Here is a 16,343-nt window from a genome sequence, read left to right as displayed (position 1 = left end):
ACTTCCACAACATCCATCACACAAAAAATCAGAAGCATTGGAGATCATTTGGCATGGAAATCACATTGTACAAGTCAAACAATCAAATGTGTGACACAAATTGTCACACCAAGTTAACACAAGCATAAAACAGAAATGGAGCATGAGAAAAATGTCAAACCAAAGCCAAAATGTCCATCAATGTGTCTAGAATCAGCATGCAAAATTTCAAGTTCACTGGATTAACAACAAGCATTTCACAACAATATAAGCAAGGAAAGGTCAAAAATGGATACATGCTCACCTAACCTAGCACCAAATAAAATCCAGCCATGCACAATTTGCAAATTTATGATCATAAAAAACTAGACAGAATAAGGAGCATTTTGCAAAAAATTGGGATTGATTTGGATGAGTTTTCAATTTGTTATGATTTTATGAAGTTTGGGAAAAAATTGAAATCAAGTGAAGCACATAGCATGGTATAAGGAGGGAAAATGAATAAAATGCAAGGCAATTTGAAAAAGTCCCTTCGCCAGGAATCGATCCATGGGCGAATTCAAATTTTGGCGCTTAACCAAAACGACGTCGTTTTGGTCTTGAACCCTAAGCCTGGTGCATTTCCAGAATTTCGTAGCTAATCATGAACACTGGTAGCAAATTCGTAGCAAATTCAAAGCGAATCTGGAAACGCTCATGATCTTCATAGGTTGAAGATGAAGATTGCATGAACTTCATGCACAAATTCCAGAAAATCCAAAAACATTCCAGAAATCAAAATCAATTACACCAAACGAATCCTTGTTCCATGTACATTAAAGATCCACAAGCATTTAAATATAATTCATCACAACAAGATCAAATCGAAGAAAATAAAATTGGACATCAAACTTTCAATCATGCATAACTTCATGGATAATGCACCATTTCACTCAATTTTTATATCAGAATCATCACCAAGCAAAGATCTACATGAATATCATAATGAATTGGAGAATAGATGAGATCGAAAATCAACCTCTTGAAGAACAGCAAGTTGAAACTCGTGCTACAAGGCTCAGCAATGTCTCAAATCTCTTCTACAATGCTTGTTGAGGTGATTGATGATGAATTGGATGCTCCAGAACGCACGAATTTAGCTCAATTTGCAACCTCCATTGAACCTTCAAGCTCCATGTATGGTCAAAACTGGAACGAATTCTCTCAAATCCACGTTCAATTTACCTCAAAAATACTTCCTCATCATGAATCCAACAAGAGAAGTGGCTTTTGTGTGAAGAAATTGGGAGTTCTTGATGAGAGAAAAATTTGATTGATTTTGTGATCTAGATCTGAAAACTGTGGTTAATGCCAAATGCAGTTGTGATTAACAATATACATGTCTTGCTAATGATACTGAAAACATGTTTAAGCCAAAACCAATTGAGATTAGCAAGTTATGAGGTGTGTGCACAAAATTGGATTTTCACCTCATGCATGAGGTGCATGCGTGAACAGTACCAAAATAAGGCCCAAAACCACTTAAACAAAGTCCATGCACACTTTGGAATTGATATTTTATGCATATGATCAACCAAATTGATTTTAGAAATTTTCCTCCAAAAAACTTCATGAATGAGCACATGATCATGCAAGTGAAATTCATGCCATGTAATGGATGTTTTGGAAACTACATGTTATGAGGAACAAAATGCAAAAAGAACCACCAAAATTGGAGCCTTGGTTCAAAAGTTATGCCCATTTGAATTTTTAAGCACACTTTGCCATGATTGGATCATATCTCCTCAACCACACATCATAAATCCATGATCTTGGACTTTTTGGAAATGGGAGAGAAATATATTCAACTTTCATGTTGGACAAAATGTCATTCGAAGCTTTCTTGATGATGTAAAATTGAGTTGAAGTTGGTCCAAAACCTTTCCATTTTTGGAAATTTCAAATTATGGGTCACTTTCTATTTTGGGAAATTCTTGACCTGACTTCAAATTCTTCAATGTGAGTGTTTGAAAGGTCAAATGAAACTTGTTTGAACATGAATGAAGTATCTCTACTCACTTCCCACCTCCAAATCCACAGTTGACTTTGCAGTTGACTTGCAGTTGACTTTTATGGGCCTCAGATGACTTGCACATGCACTGATGAGTTCTGAGCCTTCAACACTTGGCCAAGTTGCTTCAAAGTGATCCTTGATTCACATGAGCTCTCTAGAACAACCATAGGGCCTTCATCTCATGGAAAATGCTCTTGTTACCTTGCACAGTTGAATCTCCTGACCAGTCTTGACTGATGAGATGTAATGGACTATGCAATGTGAATGCAATGTTAATGACCTAAAAATGAAATGTATATACAAAAGGGAGGTGCAAATTTAAGGTGCTACAGCAACACATGGAGGTGCATCAGTCAGTGCCATTGAGGAGAGTGATAAAGGTGAACTGATCAAGAAAGTTGAAGAAATTCAAACTCCTATCGTCGTGATAGGTACACAACTGCTGAAGAGTGGCCTGATCCCGGTAGAATTAACTAATGAAGGAAACATTGAAGATTTGATGAGGTTTATCCAACGAATGTTGGATCAAGGTGAATTGCAGATTGAGCACTGCGTCAAAGGCACAAAAGAGAAAGAAATAGTTGTGATTGACATTCCGTACGATGCAGTCAATGTAGAAATCCCTATAACCCCATTGGTGATAGAATTTCCGGCACCCTTCGCATACGAGGATGAAAAAGCAGTGTCTTGGATATATCATCCCAGAGCTTTTAAGCAGGGGCAGGAGGACCGACCTTTAGTTATCAATGAGCCAAATGTCACCTCAATCATAGGACCAGCCAGAATGGCGCACAGTGGCCGAGTGTTTGCACCAAGGACCGTTGATGCTTCTGCCAAGGCTAAAGGGAAGGAAGTTGCTACTCATGTCCAAATCCCTGTCCCAAATCTTGAAATGCAAGAAATGCACCTATCTCCAAAAGTTGCTGTCACATGCGAGGAAGCGGAGGAACTTCTAACGATAATAAAGAAGAGTGATTACAAAGTAGTGGACCAATGGAATCAAACCCCTTTGAAGATCTCCATGTTGTCCTTATTACTCAGCTCAGAAGCATATAGAGAGTCATTGATGAAGGTACTAAGTGTTGCGCATATCACAAAAGATATAATAGTGGAGCAGTTTGATGATATGATAGCTTGTGTAACCACCGGAAATTTCTTAGGGTTTAATGATGATGAAATGCCAGTCGAAGGGAAGAATCATAACAAAGCTTTGCATATCTTCTTAAGATGCATAGACACCATATTATCAAGAGTGTTGGTAGACACAGGTTCCTCGTTGAATTTTATGCCAAAGACTACTCTAGTGAAATTACCGTTGGAGGGACTGAACATGAAACCCAACACTCTAATAGTGAAGGCGTTTGATGGCTCAAGGCGGGCAGTAATAGGGGAGATTGACTTACCAATCAAGATTGGCCCGACTATCTTCACTATTACATTCCAAGTCATGGACATACACCCCAGGTATAGTTGTCTGCTTGGAAGACCATGGATTCACTCTGCGGGCGCAGTAACTTCTACCCTACACCAAAAGCTAAAATTTATCACGAATGACAAAATGATTGTGATTGGAGGTAAAGAGGATATCCTGGTTAGCCATTTGACTTCTTTCAGATGCATTGAGGTGGAAGGAGAAATCACTGAGACACCATTCCAGTCCTTGGAAGTGGTGAACATAATGACCGTCCAACAAACATCTGAGTCACCGAAATCAGAACCGTCAATGGCCTCGTGGCAAGGAGCCAAGGCTGTTATAGAGAATGGGAATGCCCAAGGTCGGGGCAAGGTGATAGAAGTACGCAAGAAGCGGGACAAGTTTGGTCTAGGGTATGAACCATCATCAGTTGAAGTCGGTAATCAACGTGATAAGAAGCAGATTCCTTCTGTAGAGGAGACATTCACCAGTGCTGGTCATATCTTTGGTGGTCAAGTGGCAATGATCAACGAAGAAGCTTATGAAGAGGTGGTATCTAGCTGAATACGTCAGGCAACACCAGATGAAGAACTAAAGAACTGGAAGACTGTGGAAATCCACCAATTTTTTCAAAAGTAATTTTGTTATTTTATTGAAAACCCTGTGCTCTGCCCAAGGCACGGTGGCGTGTTGTAGGGCCTCCTTTATTTTATATAATTTTGATTATCATTAATAAAATGACAATTTGTATTCAAATTTTTGTTCCTTTCCTTTCATTTTTTATTTTTACAATAAAAATGGCATTAATGCTTATGCACTCACTTTCTAAATAAATTGCATAAATCATAACATGTAGAGACACCACCGAGACCATTGATAACGACACTGCTAGGGTCTGACATGATTTCAACTGTCCAATTTACCAAGCCGAAGACGAAGTGGGGGAAGATTGTGAATTCCTAGAAGAGTTAGCCAGATTACTCAAACAAGAAGAGAAGGTCATTCAACCACACCAAGAGGACGTCAACGTTATCAACCTCGGGACGGAGGAAGACAAGAAAGAAGTAAGAGTAGACGTCACACTTAAACATGCAGTGAAAGCAAGACTGATAGATCTCCTCCACGAGTATGTCGATATGTTTGCTTGGTTGTACCAAGATATGCCCGGGTTAGACACTGACATCGTTACCCATAAGCTCCCCTTCTAAGAAGACTGCTCTGCCGTCAAACAAAAGCTAAGAAGAACTCGTCAGGATATGGCTCTCAAGATTAGAGAAGAGGTGAGAAAGAAGTTTGACGCCGGTTTCCTAGAAGTCGCTAAGTACCCGTAATGGGTTGCCAACATTGTATCGGTACCAAAGAAAGATGGGAAAGTCCGCATGTGCATTGACTACCGAGATTTAAACAGAGCTAGTCCCAAGGATAATTTCACGTTACCTCACATCGATGTATTGGTAGATAACACAACGCAGTTCTCCGTATTTTCCTTCATGGATGGCTTCTCCGGGTATAACCAAATTAAAATGGATCCAGAGGACATGGAGAAAACTACGTTCATCACCCCTTGGGGCACCTTTTGTTACAAGGTGATGCCATTCGGTTTGAAAAACACTGGGGCAACATATCAACGTGCTATGGTGACTCTCTTTTATGACATGATTCATAAAGAGATTGAAGTGTATGTTGACGATATGATTTCCAAATCCCAGATAGAAGAAGAGCACATCACTAACTTGGAGAAGTTGTTTGCTCGACTGAGGAAGTTTAGGTTGAGACTTAACCCTAACAAATGCACATTTGGGGTTCGATCTGGGAAGCTTTTAGGTTTCATTGTAAGCCAAAAAGGAATTGAAGTAGATCCTGACAAGGTCAGGACCATTCAAAACATGCTTGCACCGAAGACTGAGAAAGAGGTTCGTGGGTTCTTGGGAAGACTCAATTACATCGCCAGGTTTATCTCACATCTCACTGCTACATGCAAACCAATATTCAAGATGCTAAGGAAGAATCAAGGGGTGGAGTGGAATGATGACTGCCAAATAGCCTTCGACAAAATCAAAGAATACTTACAAGAACCGCCGATTTTGATGGCCCCTGCAGAAGGAAGAGACCTCTTATCATGTACTTAATGATACTCGAGGAGTCCATGGGCAGTGTATTCGGACAACAAGATGAGACCGGTAAAAAAGAGCATGCCATATATTACCTGAGCAAGAAGTTTAATGATTGTGAGACCAGATATTCATTACTCGAAAAGACTTATTGTGCACTCGCATGGGCCGCTAAGCGTCTCAGGCAATACATGCTGACTCATACGACTTGGCTGGCATCTAAAATGGATCCCATTAAGTACATATTCGAGAAACTAACTCTTATCGATAGAATTGCATGATGGCAGATGTTGTTATCAGAATACAATATCCAATACGTTGCACAAAAGGCCATCAAAGAAAGCGTACTAGCAGACCATCTTGCTCACCAGCCGGTAGAGGATTACCAACCTTTGAAGTTCGACTTCCCAGATGAGGACATCATGGTTGTCAAGGATGTTGAAGCCTCTGAACTCGAGGAGGAACCTGAACCAAATGAACACTGGAATCTCATGTTCGACGGCGCTTCAAATGCAATAGGTCATGGAATTGGAGCAGTATTGATGTCTCCCAAGAATTTTCATTTACCATTCACTGCGAAGCTTTACTTTACCTGCACGAACAACATGGCTGAGTATGAAGCCTGCATATTGGAGCTAGAAGAAGCTATTGAGTTAAAGATTAAAGTACTTGAGGTATTCGGAGACTCCACTCTAGTGATACATCAGATCATAGGTGATTGGGAAATGAGACATGCTAATTTAATTCCATACCGGGATTATATGCTGTAGTTACTCCCAAAGTTTGACAAGATCACTTTCTCTCATATTCCTCGAGAAGATAATCAGATGGCAGATGCTTTGGAAACCTTGGCTTCCATGTACACGTTAATATGGCCTAACCATCAGCCTAATATTGAAATCAAGCGTTTTGACGAACCTGCGCATTGTCTGACCACAACAGAAGAGTCGGATGACAAACCCTGGTTCTTTGACATCAAACAGTATCTGGAGAAGCAAGAATACCCGAGAGAGGCTTCCAGCCTTGATAAGAGGACTATACGGAGGTTTGCGTCGAAATTCTTCTTGAATGGGGGTGTATTGTACAAACAGAATTATGACATGGTTTTGTTGAGGTGTGAGGACAAACATGAAGCCAATCAGCTTATGAAAGACATACACGAAGGATCCTTCGGCACAAACATGAATGGGCATGCCACGGCGAAGAAGATCCCGAGGGCCGGTTACTACTGGTTGACGATGGAAGCTGGTTGTTATCATTACACCAGAACATGCTACAGATGTTAAATCTATGCTGACAAATGGCATGTATCGCCAACCCCACTGAATGTTATAGCATCACCCTAGCCGTTCTCCACGTGGGGAATCGACATGATCGAGGTGATAGAACCCAAAGCATCTAATGGACATAGATTTATCTTGGTGGCCATAGACTACTTCACCAAATGGGTTGAAGCCACATCTTATGCGAATGTCACAAAACATGTGGCCGCCCGTTTGTTAAAAATTAATATCATATGTCGATATGGATTTCCCAGCAAAATCATCACCGATAACGGGTCCAACCTCAACAATAAGACCATGGAGGAGTTATGTGCAACATTCAAAATTGAACATCATAACTCATCACCATATCGGCTCAAGATAAATGAGGTTGTTGAGGCTGCGAAAAAAAACATCAAGAAAATCATCCAGAAGATGGTAGTCACGTATAAGGATTGGCTTGAGATGCTGCCTTTTGCATTACACGGTTATCGTACATCAGTACGTACTTCAACAGGGGCAACCCCTTATTCCTTGGTATATGGCATTGAAGCAGTCCTCCCTATAGAAGTGGAGATTCCCTCTATGAGAGTCTTGATGGAGGCTAAGTTAGACGAGGCAGAATGGGTTTAAGCCAGGTTCGATGAGCTCAACCTTATTGAGGAGAAGCGCTTGAAAGTGTTATGTCACGGTCAACTCTATCAGAGGCGTCTTAAGAAGGCATTCAACAAGAAAGTTCGTCCTAGAGCATTTCAAGAATGAGGCCTGGTGTTAAAGAAAATATTGCCCATCCACAAGGATTCAAGGGGAAAGTGGACACCGAATTATGAAGGCCCATTTGTGGTGGTTAGAGCCTTTTCCAGAGGCGCTCTAATCCTAGGAACCATGGACGGTGATGAATTGCCACTTTCCACAAATGCCGATGCAGTTAAAAAGTACTTTGCCTAAAAAAGTGGAATAATAAAAGTCGCTAAATCGAAAACCTGAAAGGGCGGTTTAGGAAAAAAATGGCTATCCCGGTGGATCAAAAACCTGAAAGGGCAATCCAGGAAAAAACTAGGGATAAAAAAAATTGACCCACTGAGTTGAAAACCCGAAAGGGCGGCTCAGGAAAAAATTGAAGGAGAATTGCCATCCAAGGCGCAGCGGAATATAAAAATTTCTCCTTTAATGATCCTTACGAATGAGCATGATCAGTGATAGAATCGTTACCTCTTGTGGAGATTCAAACCTTTGGTGCAGATCTCTGACAATGATCAACCTTTGATACAGATCCACGGGGCGATCACGAACGTTGAACGATGACAACGTCTCTACTCAGTCCACACGAACGAATTCCTTCAATCGCAGTGCTAGCTGTTTGTGAGTGAAGGCTTTGAGTGAGAGAGAGAGATACGAAATTCCAACTCTTCAGTTGTGTTGTCTGGAGTGTGAATGCTTCTACCCAAGGGGTTCTATTTATAGAACCACTTGTGTGGGCTTCAAGCCAAAAAGCCCACTTAAGTGCATTTTGGCCCATATCTCAGAATATGCCAAAATCACTTAAGTATTTGGTACTTTACCATATTTCGTATTCTTCTTAAGTACACCGTACCTTACGATGTTCCTTAATTATTCTATCTCTCATCAATCCGTCCTTTGTGTGTGACCCTATAGGTTTTCGCGGCGTTGGCAATTATATTAAATCATGCATTTAACATAATAAACAGTGAGCGGTATCTAGCAACACATCACTGCTACCCAAGTCACGAAAATGTCATGTGATCTGACAAAACCTCCTGTGATAATAATTATGTGTATAATTACCCCTTTGCCCTTATGTCTATATTGAACACAAGGTATAGACCATGACACCCTTGTCCAGTTCAATATTGGGCCCATAGACATTTATCCTGTTAAGCAGGATTGGCAAATTCCATCTAGGACACTCATGTCCCTCAGCATGCTTCGTGGAGTACCTATCAACTGCCTTTATGGTTATCCAGTTACGGACAACGTTGGATCAGCAATAAAGCACTCGACTCTACATCTAGGATCCATAGTGGTTTCAGGTCGAAGAGTGGTATACACTATTATCACCATGAGAATAACTTATGACACTTTGCATAACTTTCTATATAGTATTCTCATAGCGGGTCAATCCAGTATGAATATTACTCTTAATATTCATACCTATGTTTAAGACTTGATAACTCTTTATCCATGATCCATGAGACGTGATCATCAGTCTACAAACATAATAGTCTCCATGCTTTAATGTTATCCCATTTCATAATAAAGCTTGACTACGGACATTTTAAGAATAGTGTCCTTATGTTTAATGTGATCTCATGATTAAGTCATACTTGATACATTAAATGGACTATCTATTCCAGGGACTTTATTAAACAAACATAATAAAGAAAAATGCCTTTTTATTATTAATAAATAATTCGATACAAGTACCAAAAGTATTGGCCTCTAGGGCTTACACCAACAATCTCCCACTAGCACTAGAGCCAATTAGACATATCCCTAATGCCCATAGATCTAGTATGGCCATCATGCTTCTGCTGTGCAAGAGGCTTTGTCAGTGGGTCAGCAATATTGTCGAGTGTAGGTACTCTACATATTTTCACATCTCCTCTATCTATTATCTCTCGAATGAGGTGATAACGCCTAAGTATGTGTTTGGATCGTTGGTGAGATCTAGGCTCCTTAGCTTGTGCGATAGCACCATTGTTATCACAATAGAGACCAATGGGATCCACAATGCTAGGAACTATGTCAAGTTCACTAACGAACTTTTTGATCCAAACAGCTTCCTTTGCTGCACTTGAGGCAGCAATATACTCGGCCTCGGTTGTAGAATCAGCAACTGTATCTTGCTTTGAACTTTTCCAGCTCACAGCGCCACCGTTTAAGCAAAACACATAACCAGATTGCGATCTAAAGTCATCCTTATCTGTCTGGAAGCTAGCATCAGTGTAACCAATTACAGCCAACTCTTCCTGACCTCCATATATCAAGAATGATTCCTTAGTCCTTCTCAAGTACTTAAGGATATTCTTAACAGCTACCCAATGGGCATCACCAGGATCAGATTGGTACCTACTCGTTGTACTTAAAGCATACGAGACATCTGGTCGAGTACATAACATGGCATACATGATAGATCCTATTGCAGATGCATATGGAATCTTATTCATGTGTTCCCTTTCTTCCTTAGTTGAAGGGGATTGTGTTTTTGATAGACACAGGCCATGTTGCATAGGTATGAATCCTTTCTTGGAATCATGCATATTAAAGCGTCTCAGCACTTTGTCTATGTATGTACTCTGACTTAGGCCAAGCAGTTTTTGTGATCTATCTCTATAGATTCTGATTCCTAATATATAGGCTGCTTCACCTAGGTCCTTCATAGAAAAGCATTTCCCCAACCAAGTCTTTACTTGTTGCAGGGTAGGGACATCGTTTCCAATGAGTAATATGTCATCTACATATAATACCAGGAACACGATCATGCTCCCACTAACCTTCTTGTAGACACAAGGCTCATCTTCGTTCTTAATGAATCCATATTGTTTTACCGTTTCATCAAAACGAAGATTCCAGCTTCTGGAAGCTTGCTTCAATCCATAGATTGATCTTTGTAGCTTACATATCTTATGGGCTTCTTCTGGTATGTCAAATCCTTCAGGTTGTGTCATGTACACATCCTCAAGAAGATTCCCATTAAGGAAAGCAGTTTTGACATCCATTTGCCATATTTCATAATCATGATATGCAGCGATAGCAAGTAAAATTCGAATAGATTTAAGCATTGCAACTGGTGAAAAGGTTTCATCATAGTCAACGCCATGAATTTGTTTATATCCTTTTGCAACCAGTCTTGCCTTATAGGTATGTACCTTGCCATCCATGTCAGTCTTCTTTTTGAAGACCCACTTGCATCCTATAGGATTAACTCCTACAGGAGGTTCTACCAAGTTCCAAACTTGGTTCGTGTACATGGAATCTATTTCGGATTTCATGGCCTCTAGCCACTTCTCAGACTCGGGACCAGTTATGGCCTCTTGGTAGGTCACAGGCTCATCTTGATCCATGAGTAATACATCACCTTGATCTGTTATGAGATATCCATATCTTTCAGGTAGGTGACGTATCCTGCTTGACCTACGCTGGTCTTGTTCTACTTGAGCAGGTTGTTCTTCCACAACTACTTGTGTTTCCTGCTCTAATTCCTCCATAGGTGTATCAATGCTTTGCGATTCTTGAATTTCTTCAAGCTCTACTTTCCTCCCACTGGTTCCTTTGGAAATAAAATCCTTTTCTAGGAAAACTCCAGTTCGAGCGACAAACACTTTGCCCTCAGAAGGATTGTAGAAGTAATATCCTCTTGTTTCTTTAGGATACCCCACAAATAAGCATTGGTCAGATTTGGGCTCAAGCTTAGTTGAAATTTGTCGTTTCACATAAACTTCGCAACCCCAAATCTTCATGTAAGACATATGTGGTCTCTTACCACTCCATATCTCATATGGTGTTTTATCAACCTTTTTGGATGGAACACGGTTAAGTGTGTAAGCTGCTGTCAATAGCGCATGTCCCCAAAAGGAGTTTGGAAGATCGGCGTGACTCATCATGGATCGGACCATGTCCAACAGGGTTCGATTTCTTCTCTCAGATACACCATTCCATTGGGGTGTTCCAGGAGGAGTAAGTTGGGATAGTATCCCACACTCTTTTAGATGGTCATCAAACTCTAGGCTTAAATACTCACCACCTCGATCTGATCGAAGAGTTTTAATATTCTTACCTAGTTGGTTTTGTACTTCATTCTTGAATTCCTTGAACTTTTCAAAGGACTCTGATTTGTGTTTCATTAAATACACATAACCATATCTACTGAAATCATCAGTAAATGTGATGAAGTATTGAAAACCTCCTCTGGCTGGTATGTTCAGTGGTCCGCATACATCAGTATGTATGAGGGCCAAAAGATCATTAGCCCTTTCACCTTTTCCTGTGAATGGGGACTTTGTCATCTTTCCAATTAAACAAGATCTGCATGTCTCATATGATTCATAATCAAAAGAGTCCAAGAGCCCATCTTTATGGAGTTTGGAAATGCGTTTCTCATTTATGTGGCCTAACCGACAATGCCAAAGGTAAGTTGGATTTAACTCATTTGGTTTCATCCTTTTAGTATTAATGTTATAAATAGGCATTTCAAGATCAAGGACATATAGTCCATTGTTCATCTGTGCAGTAGCATAGAATATATCATTCAAATAAATTGAGCAACAATTGTTCTTTATTATAAATGAAAAACCAAACTTGTCCAAACAAGAAACGGAAATAATATTCCTGCTAATTGCAGGTACATAATAACAGTTCTCTAACTGAATTATTAAACCACTAGGTAAAGTCAATCCATAAGTTCCTACGGCTAAAGCAGCAACCTTTGCTCCATTTCCAACTCGTAGGTCGACTTCACCTTTTGCCAATTTTCTACTCCTTTTTAGTCCCTGCACATTTGTACAAATGTGAGAACCACATCCAGTATCTAATACCCATGTCACAGAAGTAGATAAATTAATTTCAATAACAAAAATACCTGAAGTTGAAGTCTCTACTCCATTCTTCTTATCTTCCAGGTACTTTGGGCAGTTTCTCTTCCAGTGTCCGGTTTTACCGCAATGGAAGCAGGTGCCTGCTTTTGCTATGCCTCCACTAGGCTTCAAAGCAGCAACGGTGGGTTTGGGTTTGACAACTTCCTTGCCTTTCCCTTTATCACCCTGCTTGATGGGCCTTTTGTTCTGTCTCTTTCCATTTCCGATCATCAGAATGGACTTCCCTTTTGACTTCAGATTCTGCTCAGCCGTTCTTAACATGGCTAGCAGCTCAGGAAGCGATTTGTCCATATCATTCATATTGAAATTTAGGACAAACTGACTGAATCTATCTGGCAACGATTGCAAGATCAAATCAGTCGCAAGTTCCTTTCCGAGGGGAAAACCCAGTCTGTCAAGGTTTTCCACATACCCAATCATCTTGAGTACATGGGGACCTACAGAGGCTCCCTCAGCTAACTTGCCTTGAAAAGGGGCTTTTGAAATTTCAAACCTCTCATGCCTTGCTTGCTCTTGATAGAGCAGCTTCAGGTGTTCGATCATATCGAATGCCGACATGTTCTCATGTTGCTTTTGCAATTCTGAGTTCATGGTAGCTAGCATGAGACAGGCAGTTTCATTGGCATCATCGACATGCTTCTTATAAGCATCTCTTTCTGCCTTAGGTGCAGAACTAGGAGGTTCCTCTTCAGGAACAGGTGTCTCCAAGACATACAGCTTTTTATCATGTTTGAGGACAATCCTCAGGTTTCGGTGCCAATCCAGAAAATTTGTCCCAGACAATTTTTCCTTGTCAAGGATCGATCGCAAAATGTTGTTAGAGGTGTTTGTTGTCATGGTAATCTACATAAGAAATAATGAAAATATAAGTATCATTGACATATTTAATTAGGCCTTTAATTAAACATGCTCCCACTATTTTACTCAAAACAAATGACCCTCATCATCTGATTCGGAAAATCCCGTTGGAAGATTTTCTAGTGGGTCGAGATCCATATTTCACTTCGTTCTAAGTCCGCGTAGGCGGATTACACAAAACTAGGTTATTTAGGTAGGAACTCCTTCCAATTGTATCTCATACAACTCTCGAAAATTTCAATTGGGTGAATAACTCCTTATTCTAATCCATCATATGGATTATTCCCAACTCTTGCTTCTAAACATATATAATCTTATTATAATTTGTTTAGTTAAGTTTGACCCATTGTTTTAACAGTTGGATATTACAATTATCCCATCGCACCTTACTAATATATAGATCATGCACCTCGCGTAGGCGAAACCTACAATTTCAATTACTAGTCTTGATGAGTGTTAAAACTTGGAAAGCTTAAAACTTAATATTTAGTTTTGAGGGAATTGCAATTTTACTGATCTCACCGGCTTGTTTATCATATAAACCGTCTCTCACATGCATCAACATACATACACATGCATCAACATACATATAAACAGAATGAAACAGTTATGGCCCCTAGCGCAATTGTTCTCCCAAGCCAATGAGAGAACCTAAGCTAACCTATAACGATCTAAGCTTCTCCAAGCAAGATCTTCAAGGTTGTCTTCCTTTGGCACTGACTTCTTTGCTTTCTTCATATCATTACATTACATGAAAGAAACTCGTTTTACATACGAGGGAGTGAGATGAGAAAAGAAGTTACATTTGGGAGATTAAGAGAGAGGCACGACACGCAGGTCGTATTTTAAAATCCAAAACAAAACAAAGGAAAACTAAGGCCATAACCGATCACCACAATAATAAAAATTTATTATTATTATTAATTCCTTTAATTAATCAAATTAAATTTCGACAACCGATCACACTACACAGAGTTAGCCGGGGGTCCGCTGCCCGGACAGCGGGAACGGGTGTTCCGCTGCCCGGTCAGCGGACGGTGGTTCAAGGGGGCAGCGCCCCTTGCGGGGTCTAAGGGGCAGCGCCCCGCTCGAAAATTTTAATGAACAATTCATTTAAAAATTGACGTCGTTTTTCGTATCAACACTTGATACTTCAAAGCACTTTTTCTAGTCGAACCGGTGAATTTTTCCTTGCGTTAACCGGTTAACCATATGCGTTAACCGGTTAACACTGTTTGAAAACATTTAGAAAACATTTAGAAAACTCTTGTCTGCCTTGCGTTAACCGGTTAACCAAATGCGTTAACCGGTTAACACTGTTTGAAAATCTCAAAAAATTTTATTTCGCATTCCGTTAACCGGTTAACCATATGCGTTAACCGGTTAACACTGTTCCAAAAATTAAAAAAAAAATTATTTCGTATTACGTTAACCGGTTAACCATACGCGTTAACCGGTTAACACTGTTCGGAAAAGTGTTTAGGACGCACAACTCTTGTGCAATCAAACCCCAATCGCATAACTCTCTAACAACACAACCCTTGTGTCGGCACTAACCCTGATGCACCAATTTCAGACCGTCAAATACGTCTCGATTGTTAATTCAGTATGATTGATCAACACGTCATTGCTTCACCATACTAATGTCGGATCAAGAAGCAAACGACCATTGATCGCTCAAAGGAAAACAATCATCGAGGTTTTTGAATGAATGAAACAAGAACACTATATCATATATAATGTATTTTGCATCAGGGTTACATATATCACATATATGTAACTTGATCGATCTCAATTTAACCTTTGATTCATTCTGTTTTAATCATATTATTACAGAACAAAAACAGTTATCAGATTCATGGTTTCGTAAGTGGCTCTGATACCACTGAAGGAGAATTGCCATCCAAGGCGCAGCGGAATATAAAAATTTCTCCTTTAATGATCCTTACAAATGAGCATGATCAGTGATAGAATCGTTACCTCTTGTGGAGATTCAAACCTTTGGTGCAGATCTCTGACAATGATCAACCTTTGATACAGATCCACGGGGCGATCACGAACGTTGAACGATGACAACGTCTCTACTCAGTCCACACGAACGAATTCCTTCAATCGCAGTGCTAGCTGTTTGTGAGTGAAGGCTTTGAGTGAGAGAGAGAGATACGAAATTCCAACTCTTCAGTTTTGTTGTCTGGAGTGTGAATGCTTCTACCCAAGGGGTTCTATTTATAGAACCACTTGTGTGGGCTTCAAGCCAAAAAGCCCACTTAAGTGCATTTTGGCCCATATCTCAGAATATGCCAAAATCACTTAAGTATTTGGTACTTTACCATATTTCGTATTCTTCTTAAGTACACCGTACCTTACGATGTTCCTTAATTATTCTATCTCTCATCAATCCGTCCTTTGTGTGTGACCCTATAGGTTTTCGCGGCGTTGGCAATTATATTAAATCATGCATTTAACATAATAAACAGTGAGCGGTATCTAGCAACACATCACTGCTACCCAAGTCACGAAAATGTCATGTGATCTGACAAAACCTCCTGTGATAATAATTATGTGTATAATTACCCCTTTGCCCTTATGTCTATATTCAACACAAGGTATAGACCATGTCACCCTTGTCCAGTTCAATATTGGGCCCATAGACATTTATCCTGTTAAGCAGGATTGGCAAATTCCATCTAGGACACTCATGTCCCTCAGCATGCTTCGTGGAGTACCTATCAACTGCCTTTATGGTTATCCAGTTACGGACAACGTTGGATCAGCAATAAAGCACTCGACTCTACATCTAGGATCCATAGTGGTTTCAGGTCGAAGAGTGGTATACAATATTATCACCATGAGAATAACTTATGACACTTTGCATAACTTTCTATATAGTATTCTCATAGCGGGTCAATCCAGTATGAATATTACTCTTAATATTCATACCTATGTTTAAGACTTGATAACTCTTTATCCATGATCCATGAGACGTGATCATCAGTCTACAAACATAATAGTCTCCATGCTTTAATGTTATCCCATTTCATAATAAAGCTT

At 39.9% G+C, this 16,343-nt stretch overlaps 2 protein-coding genes across 2 annotated transcripts; both read left to right on the top strand.

Annotated features, from left to right (window-relative positions):
- The first annotated feature begins 2,549 nt into the window (after positions 1-2,549).
- Positions 2,550-4,010, top strand: LOC127137672 (uncharacterized). The gene has a single exon (XM_051064111.1). The coding sequence runs from the start codon at positions 2,550-2,552 to the stop codon at positions 4,008-4,010; it is 1,461 nt and encodes a 486-aa protein (XP_050920068.1).
- Positions 4,011-5,844: 1,834 nt separating this feature from the next.
- On the top strand, positions 5,845-6,327 carry LOC127137671 (uncharacterized). Its single transcript, XM_051064110.1, has one exon. It carries the CDS (start codon positions 5,845-5,847, stop codon positions 6,325-6,327), a length of 483 nt encoding a protein of 160 aa, XP_050920067.1.
- Positions 6,328-16,343: the final 10,016 nt, after the last annotated feature.

This window comes from Lathyrus oleraceus, chromosome 4, assembly GCF_024323335.1.
Source record: "Lathyrus oleraceus cultivar Zhongwan6 chromosome 4, CAAS_Psat_ZW6_1.0, whole genome shotgun sequence".
Lineage (NCBI taxonomy): Eukaryota > Viridiplantae > Streptophyta > Magnoliopsida > Fabales > Fabaceae > Lathyrus > Lathyrus oleraceus.
This window is presented reverse-complemented; position numbering and strand designations above follow the sequence as displayed.